The sequence below is a fragment of the Pecten maximus genome, chromosome 14 (genome assembly GCF_902652985.1).
Source record: "Pecten maximus chromosome 14, xPecMax1.1, whole genome shotgun sequence".
NCBI classification, from domain to species: domain Eukaryota; kingdom Metazoa; phylum Mollusca; class Bivalvia; order Pectinida; family Pectinidae; genus Pecten; species Pecten maximus.
The window spans coordinates 24,390,416-24,409,677 of NC_047028.1; the positions used below are offsets into that span (position 1 = coordinate 24,390,416).

General features: G+C 40.5%; 2 protein-coding genes across 2 annotated transcripts; one reads left to right on the forward strand and one right to left on the reverse strand.

Moving 5' to 3' along the window:
• Positions 1-1,116: 1,116 nt before the first annotated feature.
• On the forward strand, positions 1,117-10,721 carry LOC117342650. The gene is made up of 7 exons (XM_033904848.1): positions 1,117-1,539; positions 2,033-2,129; positions 2,240-2,378; positions 2,858-3,150; positions 7,563-7,658; positions 7,773-7,912; positions 9,816-10,721. The coding sequence occupies exons 1-5, from the start codon at positions 1,451-1,453 to the stop codon at positions 7,566-7,568; spliced, it is 624 nt and encodes a 207-aa protein (XP_033760739.1). The 5' UTR covers positions 1,117-1,450; the 3' UTR covers positions 7,569-7,658; positions 7,773-7,912; positions 9,816-10,721.
• Positions 10,722-13,699: 2,978 nt separating this feature from the next.
• Positions 13,700-18,111, reverse strand: LOC117342651 (glutathione S-transferase theta-1-like). Its single transcript, XM_033904849.1, has 4 exons — positions 17,973-18,111; positions 16,871-16,958; positions 15,892-16,042; positions 13,700-14,613 (listed from the first exon to the last, which is right to left on the reverse strand). Exons 1-4 carry the CDS (start codon positions 18,082-18,084, stop codon positions 14,257-14,259), a joined length of 708 nt encoding a protein of 235 aa, XP_033760740.1. The 5' UTR covers positions 18,085-18,111; the 3' UTR covers positions 13,700-14,256.
• Positions 18,112-19,262: the final 1,151 nt, after the last annotated feature.

The window sequence follows — 19,262 nt, forward strand, 5'->3', positions numbered from 1 at the left end:
GACAACCCTGGATCTCCGAACTCTAGACGGACGCTCTAACCCGACAACCCGGGATCTCCGAGCTCTAGACGGACGCTCTAACCTGACAACCCGGGATCTCCGAACTCTAGACGGACGCTCTAACCTGACAACCCGGGATCTCCGAACTCTAGACGGACGCTCTAACCTGACAACCCGGGATCTCCGAACTCTAGACGGACGCTCTAACCTGACAACCCGGGATCTCCGAAGCTCTAGACGGACGCTCTAACATGACAACCCGGGATCTCCGAGCTCTAGACGGACGCTCTAACCCGACAACCCGGGATCTCCGAACTCTAGACGGACGCTCTAACATGACAACCCGGGATCTCCGAACTCTAGACGGAAGTTCTAACCTGACAACCCGGAATCTCTGAACTCTAGACGGACGTTCTAACCTGACAACTCGGGATCTCCGAACCCTAGATGGACCCTCTTACCTGACAACCCGGGATCTCCGAACTCTAGACGGACGCTCTAACCTGACAATCCAGGATCTCCGAACTCTAGACGGACGTTCTAACCTGACAACCCGGGATCTCCGAGCTCTAGACGGACGCTCTAACCTGACAACCCAGGATCTCCGAACTCTAGACGGACGCTCTAACATGGACAACCCTGGATCTCCGAACTCTAGACGGACGCTCTAACCTGACAACCCGGGATCTCCGAACTCTAGACGGACGTTCTAACATGACAACCCGGGATCTCCGAACTCTAGACGGACGCTCTAACCCTGACAACCCGGGATCTCCGAACTCTAGACGGACGCTCCAACCATTTGAGTTTCATGACCAAACGGGAATTTGTGGGTATTGACATAGAAATAGAACTCTGCTACTTGGCTCCTAGTTAGGCTACTAGCGGAAACAATGTATCATGTATTTTGCAGAAAGTTGTCCACCTAGAGCAGTCAACGTAATTATTCAAACGATTGGGACTCATTCCGTATATGGCATTGTCGGTGTTGCAGCTCGTGCAGGTTTTACTTTGCTCTTTTAGGTGGAATTCAATAACTAGCTAGTCTAGTTGTTTAAAGACTCATAGTGCATAACATACAAACTGTCCATCACTCGAAATTCCACGAATGTGAGACACACCCAAGGTATTGCTATTGCTTTCTCCCTTTCACAATGGCTGTATAAGTTTTTAACTATGCCAGTGCCATACCTGAACCATTACATTGCTAACATTTTTGAACTGAGACTGGTTGCCTGCTTTTTTTGTTTTACTTCTATTTACCACTTGGAGGTTTTAATGAGTACAGCCTAGCTGTGACCTTTTGCACCTAAGAAAGAGAATGCCATGACGTCATGAAAAAAGTATATTATGACGTCATACATTAGTTGCCAAGCTGCTTAGCAATTTGCAAAGGCGATGATGGCCAGTCTTGATATTTACATCTGATTTTAAGACGTGGATTACAACAATGGATATTATCGAATTGTCATTCGTTGTATTGGTGGCGATGCTGTATATTATGTATTATGCTCCTGCTATGTATTGGGAACTTACGTGGTAAGTTTGAAACATTTTCTTTAACATCGTCTATACAATACAAAAACGTTATAGACCTAAGACCGACCCCTGGGGCACTCCAGAAGACGAGTTGTATCCGTTGTGCCGTTGAGTCCATGCTATGCTTTCGTTGCTATTCGGGCATGCCTTCATCATACTTAGAAGACGCATCTGGTGTACAGTGTAAAATGCCTTCTGGAAGTCCATACATATAAATCGAATGTTATATTGTTGTCAAAGGTTTCAGTCGATTTATCTATCACTTCCACAAAACTGCAGCGATGATGATCTGCCCGTTACAAACCCGTACTGATGGTTTGAAAGCAGAAAAAAAATCGTTTTAAGTTCTTCACAATAATGACAGATTCCAGTATTGTCATAAACTGTTTAATACATGATTGCGATGCTCTTTGTGAATGCCATTATTGTGTGCAATCTTGAAACATTTTATTATTTCATATTATATATTAAACTATATTTTACATTTTTTTAGCGTTGAGCCCGAGCCAGGATATGCCCAAAGATTGCTCCATTTTTTCATAGGAACAGAGATTAAGAAATTGTGCCCAAAGCCTATCTTTTTTACGTGGGTAAGTACTGAGCTTCATCCGCTTATGTAACCTTGGTGAATTCTGAAGCATTCAAACGGAACATTAAATTAAGTTTATTACTTGGAAAATAATATTTATTCCATTCATAGAACATTGGAAAAGATATATATAATGCAGTCGTCAGCGCCATTACAAACGTGATGATCGGCTGGATTTTAAGGTGTTTTGGAAAATTTGTCCACAAGAGATTATTTCTGGTGGTTTCAAGGATCCTGAAATGGAAACTTCGTAAGTGAAAAAAGTTTGATTATTTTTTCATGTTCCAATGTAATCCTTTTGACCTTTTACCTCCAGGTAGAAATGTATTCACTGCTCAACATTAGATATGCTCATGCGTAAATTTGTCCTCGTTTAAATGCGTAAATGAAGTATATTGAAGAAACGCCAATATACTATACAAAGAATGTCAATATGTCGCAATTCACAAAACGCTCTCCCTAGTTTGTACAGGCTTTGCTCGGATCATTTGTAGTACTTTTCCACTCGTAACATAATATCTGCTTGTACAGGTCCTATCCTCTGTCGTAATATATATATCAACTTGTACAGGTCCTTCCTTCTGTCGTAACATGTTCATATATATGTCAACTTGTACAGGTCCTTCCTTCTGTCGTAACATGTTCATCGTCGGGTACAATGTCAAGATTTTATCCTCATCAACATTGATTGCTACAAATCATTCACTAACACAATATCTACTTGTTCAGACACGCCCCATTGCTCTTACTGTGGAACTTCTCCTTGCCAAGTTGATCGAAGACGCTTTTGGAAACCCTCCGAGCCTCGCCCGAGGGTAAGGGCTAATCTTGTTGAACGGTCCAATGTTATGAAACGTTTCAGCCGTGAACTGGAATTATGTGTGGAAATGACAAACGAACTGCCTCAGGATTATACGTACTGGGTGAGGAAGTTCTGCCAGCGATTCGGCGAAGAGCAACTGATCCTCTTTCCCCTATGCATCCAGAGGCAGATAAACTATTGGTACCCTCTCCCTCACTTGGTAGGTACCCTCTCCCTCACTTGGTAAGTACTCGCTCCCTCACTTGGTAAGTACCCTCTCCCTCACTTGGTAGGTACCCTCTCCCTCACTTGGTAGGTACCCTCTCCCTCACTTGGTAAGTACCCTCTCCCTCACTTGGTAGGTACCCTCTCCCTCACTTGGTAGGTACCCTCTCCCTCACTTGGTAGGTACCCTCTCCCTCACTTGGTAGGTACTCTCTCCCTCACTTGGTAGGTACCCTCTCCCTCACTTGGTAGGTACCCTATCCCTCACTTGGTAAGTACCCTCTCCCTCACTTGGTAGGTACCCTTTCCCTATCTTGGTAGGTAACCTATCCCTCACTTGGTAGGTACCCTCCCCCTCACTTGGTAGGTACCCTTTCCCTATCTTGGTAGGTACCCTCTCCCTCACTTGGTAGGTACCCTCTCCCTCACTTGGTAGGTACCCTCTCCCTCACTTGGTAAGTACCCTCTCCCTTACTTGGTAAGTACCCTCTCCCTTACTTGGTAAGTACCCTCTCCCTCACTTGGTAGGTACCCTCTCCCTCACTTGGTAAGTACCCTATCCCTCACTTGGTAGGTACCCTCTCCCTCACTTGGTAGGTACCCTTTCCCTATCTTGGTAGGTACCCTCTCCCTCACTTGGTAGGTACCCTCTCCCTCACTTGGTAGGTACCCTCTCCCTCACTTGGTAGGTACCCTCTCCCTCACTTGGTAGGTACCCTCTCCCTCACTTGGTAGGTACCCTTTCCCTCATCTTGGTAGGTACCCTCTCCCTCACTTGGTAGGTACCCTTTCCCTATCTTGGTAGGTACCCTCTCCCTCACTTGGTAGGTACCCTCTCCCTCACTTGGTAGGTACCCTCTCCCTCTCTTGGTAGGTACCCTCTCCCTCACTTGGTAGGTACCCTCTCCCTCACTTGGTAGGTACCCTCTCCCTCACTTGGTAGGTACCCTCTCCCTCACTTGGTAGGTACCCTCTCCCTCACTTGGTAGGTACCCTCTCCCTCACTTGGTAGGTACCCTCTCCCTCACTTTGTAGGTACCCTCTCCCTCACTTGGTAAGTACCCTCTCCCTTACTTGGTAGGTACCCTCTCCCTCACTTGGTAGGTACCCTCTCATTCACTTGGTAGGTACCCTATCCCTTACTTGGTAGGTACCCTCTCCCTCACTTGGTAGGTACCCTATCCCTCACTTGGTAGGTACCCTATCCCTCACTTGGTAGGTACACTCTCCCTTACTTGGTAGGTACACTCTCCCTCACTTGGTAGGTACCCTATCCCTCACTTGGTAGGTACCCTATCCCTCACTTGGTAGGTTCCCTCTCCCGCGCTTGGTAGGTAACCTCTCCCTCACTTGGTAGGTACCCTCTCCCTCACTTGGTAGGTACCCTCTCCTTCACTTGGTAGGTACCCTCTCCCTCATTTGGTAGGTATCCTCTCCCTTACTTGGTAGGTACCCTCTTCCTTACTTGGTAAAGTACCCTGTCCCTCACTTGGTAGGTACCCTCTCCCTCACTTGGTAGGTACCCTCTCCCTCACTTGGTAGGTACCCTATCCCTTACTTGGTAGGTACACTCTCCCTCACTTGGTAGGTACCCTATCCCTCACTTGGTAGGTACCCTATCCCTCACTTGGTAGGTACACTCTCCCTTACTTGGTAGGTACACTCTCCCTCACTTGGTAGGTACCCTCTCCCTCACTTGGTAGGTACCCTCTCCCTCACTTGGTAGGTACCCTCTCCCTCACTTGGTAGGTACCCTCTCCCTCACTTGGTAGGTACCCTCTCCCTCACTTGGTAAGTACCCTCTCCTCACTTGGTAGGTACCCTCTCCCTCACTTGGTAGGTACCCTCTCCCTCACTTGGTAGGTACCCTCTCCCTCACTTGGTAAGTACCCTTCCCTCACTTGGTAGGTACCCTCTCCCTCACTTGGTAGGTACCCTCTCCCTCACTTGGTAGGTACCCTCTCCCTCACTTGATAGGTACCCTCTCCCTCACTTGGTAGGTACCCTCTCCCTCACTTGGTAAGGTACCCTCTCCCTCACTTGGTAGGTACCCTCTCCTCACTTGGTAGGTACCCTCTCCCTCACTTGGTAGGTACCCTCTCCCTCACTTGGTAGGTACCCTCTCTATCACTTGGTAGGTACCCTCTCCTTCACTTGGTAGGTACCCTCTCCCTCACTTGGTAAGTACCCTCTCCCTCACTTGGTAGGTACCCTCTCTATCACTTGGTAGGTTACCCTCTCCCTCACTTGGTAAGTACTCGCTCCCTCACTTGGTAGGTAACCTCTCCCTCACTTGGTAAGTACCCTCTCCCTCAATTGATAGGTACCCTGTCCCTCACTTGGTAGGTACCATCTCCCTCACTTGGTAAGTACCCTCTTCCTCACTTGGTAGGTACCCTCTCCCTCACTTGGTAAGTACCCTCTCCCTCACTTGGTAGGTACCCTATCCCTCACTTGGTAGGTACCCTATCCCTTACTTGGTAGGTACCCTCTCCCTCACTTGGTAGGTACCCTCTCCCTCACTTGGTAGGTTCCCTCTCCCTCACTTGGTAGGTACCCTCTCCCTCACTTGGTAAGTACCCTCTCCCTCACTTGGTAAGTACCCTCTCCCTCACTTGGTAGGTACCCTCTCCCTCACTTGGTAGGTACCCTCTCCCTCACTTGGTAGGTACCCTCTCCCTCACTTGGTAGGTACCCTCTCCCTCACTTGGTAGGTACCCTCTCCCTCACTTGTAGTACCTCTCCTCACTTGGTAAGTACCCTCTCCTCACTTGGCTAGGTACCCTATCCCTCACTTGGTAGGTACCCTATCCCTCACTTGGTAGGTTCCCTCTCCCTCACTTGGTAGGTAACCTCTCCCTCACTTGGTAGGTACCCTCTCCCTCACTTGGTAGGTACCCTCTCCCTTCACTTGGTAGGTACCCTCTCCCTTCACTTGGTAGGTACCCTCTCCCTCATTTGGTAGGTATCCCTCTCCCTTCACTTGGTAGGTACCCTCTTCCCTTACTTGGTAGGTACCCTGTCCCTCACTTGGTAGGTACCCCTTCCCTCACTTGGTAGGTACCCTCTCCCTCACTTGGTAGGTACCCTCTCCCTCACTTGGTAGGTACCCTCTCCCTCACTTGGTAGGTACCCTCTCCCTTACTTGGTAGGTACCCTCTCCCTCACTTGGTAGGTACCCTATCCCTCACTTGGAAGGTACCCTCTCCTTCACTTGGTAGGTACCCTCTCCCTCACTTGGTAGGTACCCTCTCCCTCACTTGGTAGGTACCCTCTCCCTCACTTGGTAGGTACCCTCTCCCTCACTTGGTAAGTACCCTGTCCCTCACTTGGTAGTTACCCTCTCCCTCACTTGGTAGTTACCCTCTCCCTCACTTGGTAGTTACCCTCTCCCTCACTTGGTAGGTACCCTCTCCTTCACTTGGTAGGTACCCTTTCCCTATCTTGGTAGGTACCCTCTCCCTCACTTGGTAAGTACCCTCTCCCTCACTTGGTAGGTACCCTCTCCCTCACTTGGTAGGTACCCTCTCCCTTACTTGGTAGGTACCCTCTCCCTCACTTGGTAGGTACCCTCTCCCTCACTTGGTAAGTACCCTGTCCCTCACTTGGTAGGTACCCTCACCCTCACTTGATAGGTACCCTCTCCCTCACTTGGTAGGTACCCTCTCCCTCACTTGGTAGGTACCCTGTCCCTCACTTGGTAAGTACCCTCTCCCTCACTTGGTAGGTACCCTCTCCCTCACTTGGTAGGTACCCTCTCCCTCACTTGGTAGGTACCCTCTCCCTCACTTGGTAGGTACCCTCTCCCTCACTTGGTAGGTACCCTCTCCCTCACTTGGTAGGTACAATGTCCCTTCTTAAGTGTAGGTAGAGATTCTTTATCAATTTGTAGACATGGTGATAATGTATTACCTGATATCACGTAATAGAATCCCTCTATATCATTGACAATAACTTTATCTGCCAGCCCGGCAGATTCACAGACTATGTGACTTTAATGTATTTCAGTGTTTGGCGTAAGAACAGGGACCTGATAATATTATAAAGTTCATGTATGTTTGGACATATTCTTGTGTGATACACACTAGGAGATTTCAAGATGCACATGTATACGAAGTAGGTTTTATTTTTTATTTGGGAAGGAGGGGAAGTGTGTGTGTGTGGGGGGGGGGGGGGGGGGGGAGCTAAATTACCATCCGGTAAAAATGATACTCATCTGTGCTCTACCCTGTAGGATTAGGGACGGGGGTGGGGGTGGGGGTTTAAGTGGTCTTGTGATGGCTGAGGGAGATACTGTATTGTCATAAACTGTTTGATACGTGATTGCAATGTTCTTTTCGAATGCCATTATTGTTTTCAGTGCAATCTTGAAATATTTTATCAGAAACTATCTTTTACATTATGTAGCGTTGAGCCCGAGCCAGGATATGTCCAAAGATTGCTCCGTTTTTTCATAGGAACAGAGATGAGGAAATGGTACCCAAAGCCTATCTTTTTACGTGGGTAAGTACTGAGCTTCATCCGCTTATGTAATTTTGGTGAATTCTGAAGCATTCAAACGGAACTTTTGATTAAGTTTATTACTTCGAAAATAATTTTTATTTATTCCATTCATAGAACATTAGAAATGATATATCCAATGGAGTCTTCTACGCCATTAAAAAACGTGATGATCGGCTGGATTTTAAGGTGTATTGGAAAATTTGTCCACAAGAGATTATTGCTGGTGGTTTCAAGGATCCTGAAATGGAAAATTCGTAAGTGTAAAAAGTTTGATTATTTTTTCATGTTCCAATGTAATCCTCCTGACTTCTTACCTCGAGGTAGAAATGTATTCACTGCTCAACATTAGATATGCTCATGAGTAAATTTGTCCTCAGTTAAATGCGTACATACATATCTACTTGTACATGTCCTTCCCTCTGTAGTAACATACATATCTACTTGTACAGGACCATCCCTCTGTAGTAACATACATATCTACTTGTACAGGTCCTACCCTCTGTCGTAACATACATATCTACTTGTACAGGTCCTTCCCTCTGTAGTAACATACATATCTACTTGTACAGGTCCTTCCCTCTGTAGTAACATACATATCTACTGATACAGGTCCTTCCCTCTGTAGTAACATACATATCTACTTGTACAGGTCCTACCCTCTGTAGTAACATACATATCTACTTGTACAGGTCCTACCCTCTGTAGTAACATACATATCTACTTGTACAGGTCCTTCCCTCTGTAGTAACATACATATCTACTTGTACAGGTCCTACCCTCTGTAGTAACATACATATCTACTTGTACAGGTCCTTCCCTCTGTAGTAACATACATATCTACTTGTACAGGTCCTACCCTCTGTAGTAACATACATATCTACTTGTACAGGTCCTTCCCTCTGTAGTAACATACATATCTACTTGTACAGGTCCTACCCTCTGTAGTAACATACATATCTACTTGTACAGGTCCTTCCCTCTGTAGTAACATACATATCTACTTGTACAGGTCATTCCCTCTGTAGTAACATACATATCTACTTGTACAGGTCCTTCCCTCTGTAGTAACATTACATATCTACTTGTACAGGTCCTTCCCTCTGTGGTAACATACATATCTACTTGTACAGGTCCTTCCCTCTGTAGTAACATACATATCGACTTGTACAGGTCCTTCCCTCTGTTGTAACATACATATCTACTTGTACAGGTCCTTCCCTCTGTCGTAACATACATATCTACTTATACAGGTCCTTCCCTCTGTCGTAACATACATATCTACTTGTACAGGTCCTTCCTCTGTCGTAACATACATATCTACTTGTACATGTCACTCCCTCTGTCGTAACATACATATCTACTTGTACAGGTCCTTCCCTCTGTCGTAACATACATACCTACTTGTACATGTCCTTCCCTCTGTCGTAACATACATATCTACTTGTACAGGTCCTTCCCTCTGTCGTAACATACATATCTACTTGTACAGGTCCTTCCTCTGTCGTAACATACATATCTACTTGTACAGGTCCTTCCCTCTGTCGTAACATACATATCTACTTGTACAGGTCCTTCCCTCTGTCGTAACATACATACCTACTTGTACATGTCCTTCCCTCTGTCGTAACATACATATCTACTTGTACAGGTCCTTCCCTCTGTCGTAACATACATATCTACTTGTACAGGTCCTTCCCTCTGTCGTAACATACATACCTGCTTGTACAGGTCCTTCCCTCTGTAGTAACATACATATCTACTTGTACAGGTCCTTACCTCTGTCGTAACATACATATCTACTTATACAGGTCCTTCCCTCTGTCGTAACATACATATCTACTTGTACAGGTCCTACCCTCTGTCGTAACATACATATCTACTTGTACAGGTCCTTCCCTCTGTCGTAACATACATACCTGCTTGTACATGTCCTTACCTCTGTCGTAACATACATATCTACTTATACAGGTCCTTCCCTCTGTCGTAACATACATATCTTCTTGTACAGGTCCTTCACTCTGTAGTAACATATATACATATCTACTTGTACAGGCCCTACTCTTGTTCATCGTCCGGTACAATGACAATGACAAGATTTTATCCTCATAAACATTGATTGCTACAAATCATTCACTAACACAATATCTACTTGTACAGGCACATCCTATTGCTCTTCTTTTGCCAAGTTGATCGAAGACGCTTTTGGAAACCCTCTGAGCCTCGCCCGAGGGAAAGGGCTAATCGTGTTAAGCGGTCCAATGTTATGAAACTGTTCAGTCGTGAACTGGAATTATGTGTGGAAATTACAAATGAACTGCCTCGGGACAATACGTACTGGGCGAGGAAGTTCTGCCAGCGATTCGGCGAGGAATACCTGATCATCTTCTTGATGGGGGTGGGGGTGGGTTTATAAATGCCATATACAGCTCGGCTATGAAGAAAAAAAATGTATTAAGAACATTTATAAATCTATAAATCTTTTATCATGCCAGTTTTAGAATATCCATGTGAAGTATGGGATGGTTGTACTAAATTTGAAACTGAATTGTTAGAGAAAGCTCAAAGGGACGCTGCCCGTATCATAACCGGCCTTTCCTCGTAAGCGTATAAAATGCATAATAAGTTATCTCCGGACTGTTTAAATGATCTGATTCCTCCTACAGTTTCAGAAAATAACCGATACGCTCTTAGAAATAACAGTTATTATCGAGTTCCTCCTTTGGGGCTTTTTAAAACGAATCTCTCGTTTATAACTTCCACTATTCGTAGTTGGAACTTGTTAGATCTATCTGTGTGATCTTTGCCTTCCCTTAATTTGTTCAAAAACTCTATCAACTCAAATGTACAACCATCTCCACCTATCTGCTACAGTTTTGGTGAAAGAAAGTTAAACATTTTACATACTAGATTGAGGCACAATTGTAGTGTTCTCAAATATGATCTGTATCGAGTAAATCTTATCAATGATCCGTTTTGCACCTGTGGACATCCTTGTGAAAATGCCTTTCATTTTTTCTTTGAATGCAAATTGTATAAATTGGAAAGATTAAATATGTTTCAAAGTTTAAATGCCTTAGGTTTGTTTTTTTGAATTAAACTTCTCCTGTTTGGAAATTCAGATCATTCTGTAGACCCAAACTCTCTTGTTTTCCGCCATGTGCAAAACTACATCAAATCCAGCAATAGATTTTGATATGTATTCTTGTACTCTTTCTTGCAAACCTGTGTCTATGTAAAATGATCTATTTATCTACTATATGCAATGATGCTTTCTCAATGATTTCATGTAATATATTTGTATCTTGGGAGAAAGCATCCATAAATTGAAAAATAACTTGTGCCTAATCCCTTGTCACAATTAAATTGGCAATAAAATATGTTTAACAGTTAAAGTCAAAAGTTGGATTAATTACCACTGGATAGACGTCATCGATTTGTGTGACCGCCAGAGTGACTTGAATAACGTCATCGATTTTGTGTGACCGCTGAGTGGCCTGAATGACGTCATCGATTTGTGTGACCGCCAGAGTGGCCCGAATGACGTCATCGATTTGTGTGTCTGCCAGAGTGACATGAATAACGTCATCGATTTGTGTGACCGCTGGAGTGGCCTGAATGACGCCATCGATTTGGGTGACCACCGCCGTGTCTTGGATGTTTTTTTTATGTATTCCTGCCATGGTCAGTTACACTAAGAATAACTTCAATTCAATTCAATTCCCATTTCCCTCTTGGTGGGGATTGAAAAAAAGAGAAGAAGAAAAGTAATCGACAAATTCAACAAAAGGAATTTGAAAAGATTTCATACGGGCAAGTTTATTTGACCTCTTTGGGTTGTAGCTGGTCGCGTTTCACGATATTGTGTCACCAAAATGTTAAACGCTTCAGATGTACGGAAGGTTGGCGTCAAGAACGCTTCTTACCATAGGTGCTTAGCACGTTAATATGTCCAAGACCGATTATAGACTAATACATATCTAAGCTTATATATTAGTCTATAATCGGTCTTGGGCATATACACGTGTTAAGCACCTATGGTTCTTACAAATTGTTCGTTGTCCATGAAGAAAGCAAACCAAATGCAAGGGATGCAACAAACATTTTATACGCAGAAAGTCTTCGAAAAGTGTTAAGTTGCTGTCGGCGCCAAAAAAGGAAACGATTATCCACATTACTGAATTTTAGAATGTATGTAAATAAATGTATGTATGTCATATTGTATAAAACGTATGTTAAAAAGTTCTATAGAGAAAGAGCTTCATGTGAGTTTGAAAACGTGTGACTAATCAATTTGTCCAAAAGCCAAATCGTTGTCCATGGTGTAGAACTATGGCCAAGAAGCAGCCAGCGGCATATATCCTATAAAACCGTTACCGTTGCACGACAAAGGTCCACTAAAATATCTTTCTAGATTCTGCCTACAATTTGATTTTTGTGTAGTGGTTAATGTGAGCCATTCGAAATGTAGCCGAAAGAAAGTATTTATGTAGATTTTTTGTAGTGTCTTGGTCCAATTTTATTGTAAATCACTGCATGCAACATATATACAGGCTCCGAGGAAAAAATGACAGTGTCTGTAATAAACTATAGTGTACGTTTTCAATCTGGGCCCAGTTGTTCAAAAGGTGATTAGTGAAAATCCCATTTCTTCTTTACTTCAAATCATATGTGTGTATATCCTTCAAAATCAGCAGATATGAAGAGACTGATTGATACATTGTAGGTGTTATAGTTTAAGAAAATTTTGTCAAAAAAGTTTTACCAGAAATTATTTTGTCAGGATTTTAATATTGTTGTTAAACTGTGATTAGCCTAATCACCTTTTGAACAACTGGGCCCTGATCTTAGGATTGTGTTTATTTGTTTTCTTTACGTCATTGAAACAGTAATGGTCATCTGATATAGCGCCTTCACACCAAAATGCCATATATGGACATGACTGCATCAGTCACCTTAAACTGAAAACGACTTAAAAGATCTTTTAACCAGCTTTAAATCTGAAAAACAAGAGTATCATGTAGAGGGAACACAAGGTTTAAGGTGCTTTGTAATAAGGTATTTTTGGGGTATGTTTCGGGGTATTTTGGGGGTGTTTTGGGATATTGTTTTGTATTAATGAGTATTTGGGGTATTTCTAGGTGTAATCAGGTATTTTTGGGGTATAGTTCGGGGTATTTTGGGGGTGTCTTGGGATATTTTTTAGGTGTTAATGAGTATTTAGGGATAGTTCTAGGTGTAATCAGGTATTCTCTAAGAGTGTTTTGTGATATTTCTAGATGTTATCGGGTATTTGGGGCTATTTCTAGGTGTTATGGGTATTATAGGGGTATTTTTAGGTGTTATTTGTTATTTTGGTGTATTTGAGGATAGTTCTAAATGTTATGGGGAATTTGGGTATTTCTTGGTGTTGTAAGGTATTTTCTGGAGTGTTTTGTGATATTTCTAGATGTTATCGGATATTTGGGGGTATTTCTAGGTGTTATGGGTATTTGGGGGTATTTTTCGGTGTTATGGGTATTTGGGGCCATTTCTAGGTGTTATGGGTATTTGGGCCCATTTCTAGGTGTTATGGGTATTTTAGGGGTATTTCTAGGTGTTATGGGTATTTTAGGGGTATTTCTAGGTGTTATGGGTATTTGGGACTATTTCTAGGTGTTATGGGTATTTGGGACTATTTCTAGGTGTTATGGGTATTTGGGGCCATTTCTAGGTGTTATGGGTATTTGGGGCCATTTCTAGGTGTTATGGGTATTTTAGGGGTATTTCTAGGTGTTATGGGTATTTTAGGGGTATTTCTAGGTGTTATGGGTATTTTAGGGGTATTTCTAGGTGTTATGGGTATTTGGGACTATTTCTAGGTGTTATGGGTATTTGGGACTATTTCTAGGTGTTATGGGTATTTTGGATGTACAATACAAGGGAGGTAACTCGTACCAGATTGTTGATTTAAATTCTATATTTTTCATAAATTTTGAATAAATAGCTGAAGGCCCTAGCACTATTATCTTATTTTGTGTTAAAATGACTTACAAAAAAGTGAAATCTGCTTGATATTTTTATTTAAATTTAATCATTACAATTTATGTAACATGTCTAATGTATATAACAATTAAAAATCAACGAATCAAAAAATAAATTTAAGATACACATACATTTGTCTGGAAATACATGTGTGCCCGTTGAAAAATTCGACATATTGTCAAATTTTCTTAAATGATATACCTCTGTTGAAAAAGGCAACAAATAATATTTCGAGAAAGCCTGGTTGGGCTTAAACAACTACCAGTAGTTAAAATTTAACAATTTTTTTTGGTAAATTTTGAATATATATATAATGTAATTTTATTACACTTAAAATGGCTTTTATTCTTAATGCTAATTACGATACAAAGATTATGAAAACAATATGAATTTGATTGAATCAGTCTGATTTATAAAATTATAAGTAATATCAAATATCTCATCTGGTTAAATAAAGTCAAAGTTTTACTTAACAAAGCTTTGCTTAAAGGTCCATATGCTTCAGCCTTGAACTCTTTTATGTAGAAATATTTTGTTAACCCCTAGTTATTTTTCCATATCCCTAACTTCAGCATAATTATAATTTTGCATTCTGTTGTGCCTCTTTCTGCTTGGAATAGACACCCCTAACTCTTTTCACAATCTTGTTGGCATCTTCAAAATGTGGAGCGGTTCTTTCTTTGACGCGATCTACCCAAGCTTTTACCGCAGAATTTGACTCGTAGATGTTCTCCTCACAGCAAGCATATAGCTGCATCAATTCACAGACCCCGAGCAAGTCTGCCACGGATATGTCTGAACCACACAGGAATTTCTGTTTATTGTCTTTCAGAAAATAATTTTCAAGATGGGCTATAACAGTTTCTAACCTGTTCTTTGCATTATCTACCATAGGCCACTGTATGGGAGCTCGCATTGCCCTGGGTATAATCACCTAAAAGAAAGAAATATTGTTATTTTACTCACAGGGACTTGACACAAATTCTCAACCAACAGTCCATATATACAGTTATGTCACAGGGACTTGACGCAAATTATCAACCAACAGTCCATATATACAGTTATGTCACAGGGACCTGACACAAATTCTCAACCAACAGTCCATATATAGAGGATATCTAACAGTGTCTTCAGTAATACCAAATATATTTCACGAGTGGGGCTAATACTGTACTTTGATATTTTTCACGAGTGCGCAGCACGAGTGAAAAATATCAAAATATTAGCCACACGAGTGAAATATATTTGGTATTACTGAAGACACTGTTAGATATTCTGTTTATTACATTTTTTATCAACGAAAACCCTACCCCGTATGCTACCTAGGCCAGCAGCGATAATTTGTAAACAAAAAAAGTAGTTTCCCCTGTCCAGGTGCTGACATATATGTCGAGCGTTCTGATTGGTCAATTATTTTGGTATTTTCTAATCATTAATTTGATTGGTCAAATCAACAAAAGTGATATTTTTCACTAGTGAAAAATATGATATTTGTTACTAGTGAAAAATATCACTTTTATAGAATGAATAATTTTTGATATTTCACTGGTAAAAATGTAATAAATACAGTTATGTCACAGGGACTTGGCACAAAATCCCAACTTCAGTCAATATATTTATATACATGTATACAGGTATCACAGGGATTCTACACAACTTCCCAGATCATGATCCATATGTATTTATAGGTATATTGAATGAATCTTATACATGGGTGTACTTGGGTGTTGGGTCTTTGAGCCACATCCCTGTGAGTCAATATACAGAATACATGTGTCTGGTATATACATGTACATGTATTGCATTCTCTAAAATTATAAGGCCCAATGGGCCCGCATCATACATTTTCATTTTCATTGTAAATCTGTCAAGAAGATAACAAATAATAATGGAACTAGCAAATAAAAAATGCCGGTGTTAATGATTTTAACAACAGAAATCTATATACATACACAGTAAGTAGCCTTTAGATTTTACAAAAAATTAACATATCTCAGTAAAGTACCTCGGTAACAGGTCCTGGTACTAACAATTTCTAAGTGTTCAAATTACATTTAAACAAAAACAAGTAAGAATTTCGAGAAAAATACCCCTGGAGTAAAACTTTAATTATGATTTACAAAACAAAAAGACTGCAAGGATATGTGTTTTTAGACAGATAGAGGGATAATTAGTTCTTGCAGGCCAGTGACACACAGTTACGCATACTAACCAGCTGTTGGAACACCATGCCACAATTGTAGCGAGTGTTTATATGTTGATAGTTCATGTACTCATCGACCCTGGCCTGAGCTTTGAGGTCCCGTGGATACCAGTGGTCAGGGACATTGTACTTCAAGGCCAGGTACTTCAGGATGGCAACACTGCAGAAAAAAATGTTACATGCAACTGTATAGTCAGTCAAACTCATTAACACCATCTACTGAAAAAATATAAAAAGGGCCATAACTCTGTTATAAAGTTGCATCATTTAGGGGTTCTCATTCAATACACTTGCAAACAAGCATAACATCTGATGCTACATTACACCTAAAGTAAAGATGCTGTATCTCCAGCAAAGATTAATTAAGATCTCTCGAAAACAAGAACGATGTTGTAGATTTTTCAGTGATGGGAATTGGTTTCACTTTCAGAATCAATAATCAGATAGATGAAATTGACCAATTGCCCGGCATCGATTATAATTGTTTTTCTAAATTTAACACAGAATTGACCTTTTGAGAGAAAATTTATGTACATCTCAAGTACATTTATTACATGTCTAAGCCTTTGTTATCAATATTTTTAATACTGAACACAAACAAAGCATTTAATGGTTGTTGACATATCTAAATCTCCTTAATCACTTGTAATTGACCTATGAACATCTCATTATGTAAAATGTAAGATCAACTACTTCTTGGTTCGGTTATATTACAAAATACAATATGAAGCCAAAGATTTCAGAAATTATGATTGCCCTTTCACAATCATCTTCGAAAATAGTTTTTTTTTTTTTTTTTACCGATTTCCGATAATTTTAAATCATTGGCCCACTGCTAATATTTTTTGTACACTAACCAAAGTTACATAGATAAGATGCTAATACAACCCTCCCAAAGTCTGAATTTCTCTTTTTCTCTTTTAAATTTAAAGTGAATTGTTAATTGCACCCCAAAGAAATTCTATCTCTGGTAAGTAAATATCCATACCTCTCCGTCAACACAAATCCATCATCATCAATCACAGGCACCAAGCTCATGGGATTTAATTTCTTGAACTCATCTGTATGATGTTCTCCTGTAATAAACATATTTTGGGTGAATATTCACAAAAAAAATACACAACAGATCCTTACAAATATGCCATGGCATGGCGAACTCATAATGTCAACTATACCTATAATTTTTTACATTGACCAGATATCTGCATTAATATCATTTAACTCCATATTAAAAGTTGATGTGGAATATTGAAAAAAATCTCATTTTAGGAGTCAAAAACATTCTTTATATGTAAAATGCACCAGGCTATAGTATCCACAGCAATACAGTACAGGTCGGATACAAACTTACCTATTAACCTATTATACGCAAAATGAGGTAAAGCTGTGTTACCGAAAACCGCCAAAATCACCTCAAAACTTCACTTTTTAAAAAAATCTTATCAAACATCAAACAAATGCCATAATAAAATTTATTTAAATGTGGGAAAGTATAAAAAAATCATGCAATACTTCTATAGCAAGAATCGCTTTAACAGGAAATTTTGCAATAAATTATTCAAAGACATAATAATTCATAAGGTAAATAATATTTTACTAAAAGATGTTTAATTAATGAAAGCGGTGGCTACCTATAAACTTGATGTTGCTCTACCGGAAGCACAGGGATTTGTTATGAATATCCAACCAACTGTCCATATAAATATATTATAGATTGGAATTCTTGCGTAGTCCCTGTGTTTTTATGAGAGAGTAACACGTAAAGTTTACTTTCTCCTACTTGAACAGAAGTACTTGCAGGTACATTGTACTGTATGTATAGTCAAAAGTGACAAATGCTTTTGAGCACCAGTGTATCAGAAAATATCCTTTTCAAACACAACTATTGAAAACAGATAATGAACATTTGTTTTCATTTATATGCCATCGTTTTCATTATTGTATATGTACTCGAGACTCGGTCGTGATCAAGGTCCAAAACTCCTTGCATGAAAGTTCAAGAATTATGACGCCGGTATGACATACAAATATCAGGTTATAGATCACAACTTTTGGGTGTCACGAAACAAAAGCAACGCGATCAGACTTACCACTCCTAAGTGCAACTGGTTTTGGTACAAACGGAATATTGTTCATCTTTAAAAAGATGTAAACAGCCCGAGAAGGCTGAGACATCAAATCGAAATAATACTTCAACGCCATGTTTGGGATGTACTAATTATAGACAGTATCACGGGATAAAATGTCCGGAAAGTTGAATGATAAACTTTACCATGACCGGAAATGACATTTAAATATTGTGGAAGTATAGAATAAAATTCATTAAAAAAAAATACAATTAGATATTGCACTGTATAAATGATCAGAATAGTTAAGACATAGTATTATATACATATAATGTAAGGGGTATTTCAATAATTTAATTGTACTTGTTGATGGAGACCACTTTAAAAAAAAAGTTTGGCAACATATTTCCCCTAGTAACTATTTTACCTACTGTATGTAGCGGTTCCGTTGTCACCACCCTCACTCTCATTTTTAGGATATGTGACTCCACCCGGGTTTGACCTAGATTAGTATTGGTTGTTATATATACGACAAATGTGTGTTTATCACATATATATTTTTTATTAACCATCAAGCGTGTACCGTCTTTTTAGTTTAAACAATATTTTATTCATTAATCAAAATAAAAAGCAAAAACAAAAACAAATAAAAACAATCCACTATCATCATTGTTCAGGATACCAACCATTATATTTTACAGTACATCTGAAATTCCTTTCCATACCGTCTTTTTATGTTAGAATATTGTTCCGTAATTGTGTCCGTCCATCACCAGAAGTTGTTTTTATGTTTAGTTGAAAAGGAGGCAGCACGTGTTCGACATTACACAGCCAAGCGATCCCCAACACCAAATGGTCTCGATACAAATCTGTATAAGTGTGCTCTCGTTCCTTTGCCATATCTCTTATTTTGAACAGAGGACGCTTATCACTCAGGAGCATATGGTCTTATTCTCCTGGTACTTTCTCAAGGGTCTCAATGCAAATCAAGATTTTTTTTGTGTTCGTACTTCCCCTCGACTTTTACTCAGAAATTAGTGTCGATATTCCCCCTTGTTGCAAAATATAGCGCCCAACAATTCCAACTGTCACTGGAAAAACGAAAAAAAAAGGCAAAATCAAAAACAAAACAAATAAAAAAATCCACTATCGTCATTGTTTAGAATACCACCCATTATCCTACATCTGAAATTCCGTGATATCTCTTCAAACCACCTACTGGAAATCTTTCGTCTGCCACATCCCTCCCTCTGACCCCTTCTGTCTCTCACCACTCACTGAATCCGTCATACGCTCTTTGTTTTCTCTCCAAGA

Coding starts and splice junctions, on each gene's coding strand:
- LOC117342650 (XM_033904848.1), top strand. CDS start 1,451: ATGGATATTATCGAATTGTCATTCGTTGTATTGGTGGCGATGCTGTAT. Junction 1,540..2,032: donor ATGTATTGGGAACTTACGTG/GTAAGTTTGAAA, acceptor ACATTTTTTTAG/CGTTGAGCCCGAGCCAGGAT. Junction 2,130..2,239: donor AGCCTATCTTTTTTACGTGG/GTAAGTACTGAG, acceptor TTCCATTCATAG/AACATTGGAAAAGATATATA.
- LOC117342651 (XM_033904849.1), bottom strand. CDS start 18,084: ATGGCGTTGAAGTATTATTTCGATTTGATGTCTCAGCCTTCTCGGGCT. Junction 16,043..16,870: donor GGATTTGTGTTGACGGAGAG/GTATGGATATTT, acceptor TTTTTTCTGCAG/TGTTGCCATCCTGAAGTACC. Junction 14,614..15,891: donor GCATGGTGTTCCAACAGCTG/GTTAGTATGCGT, acceptor TCTTTCTTTTAG/GTGATTATACCCAGGGCAAT.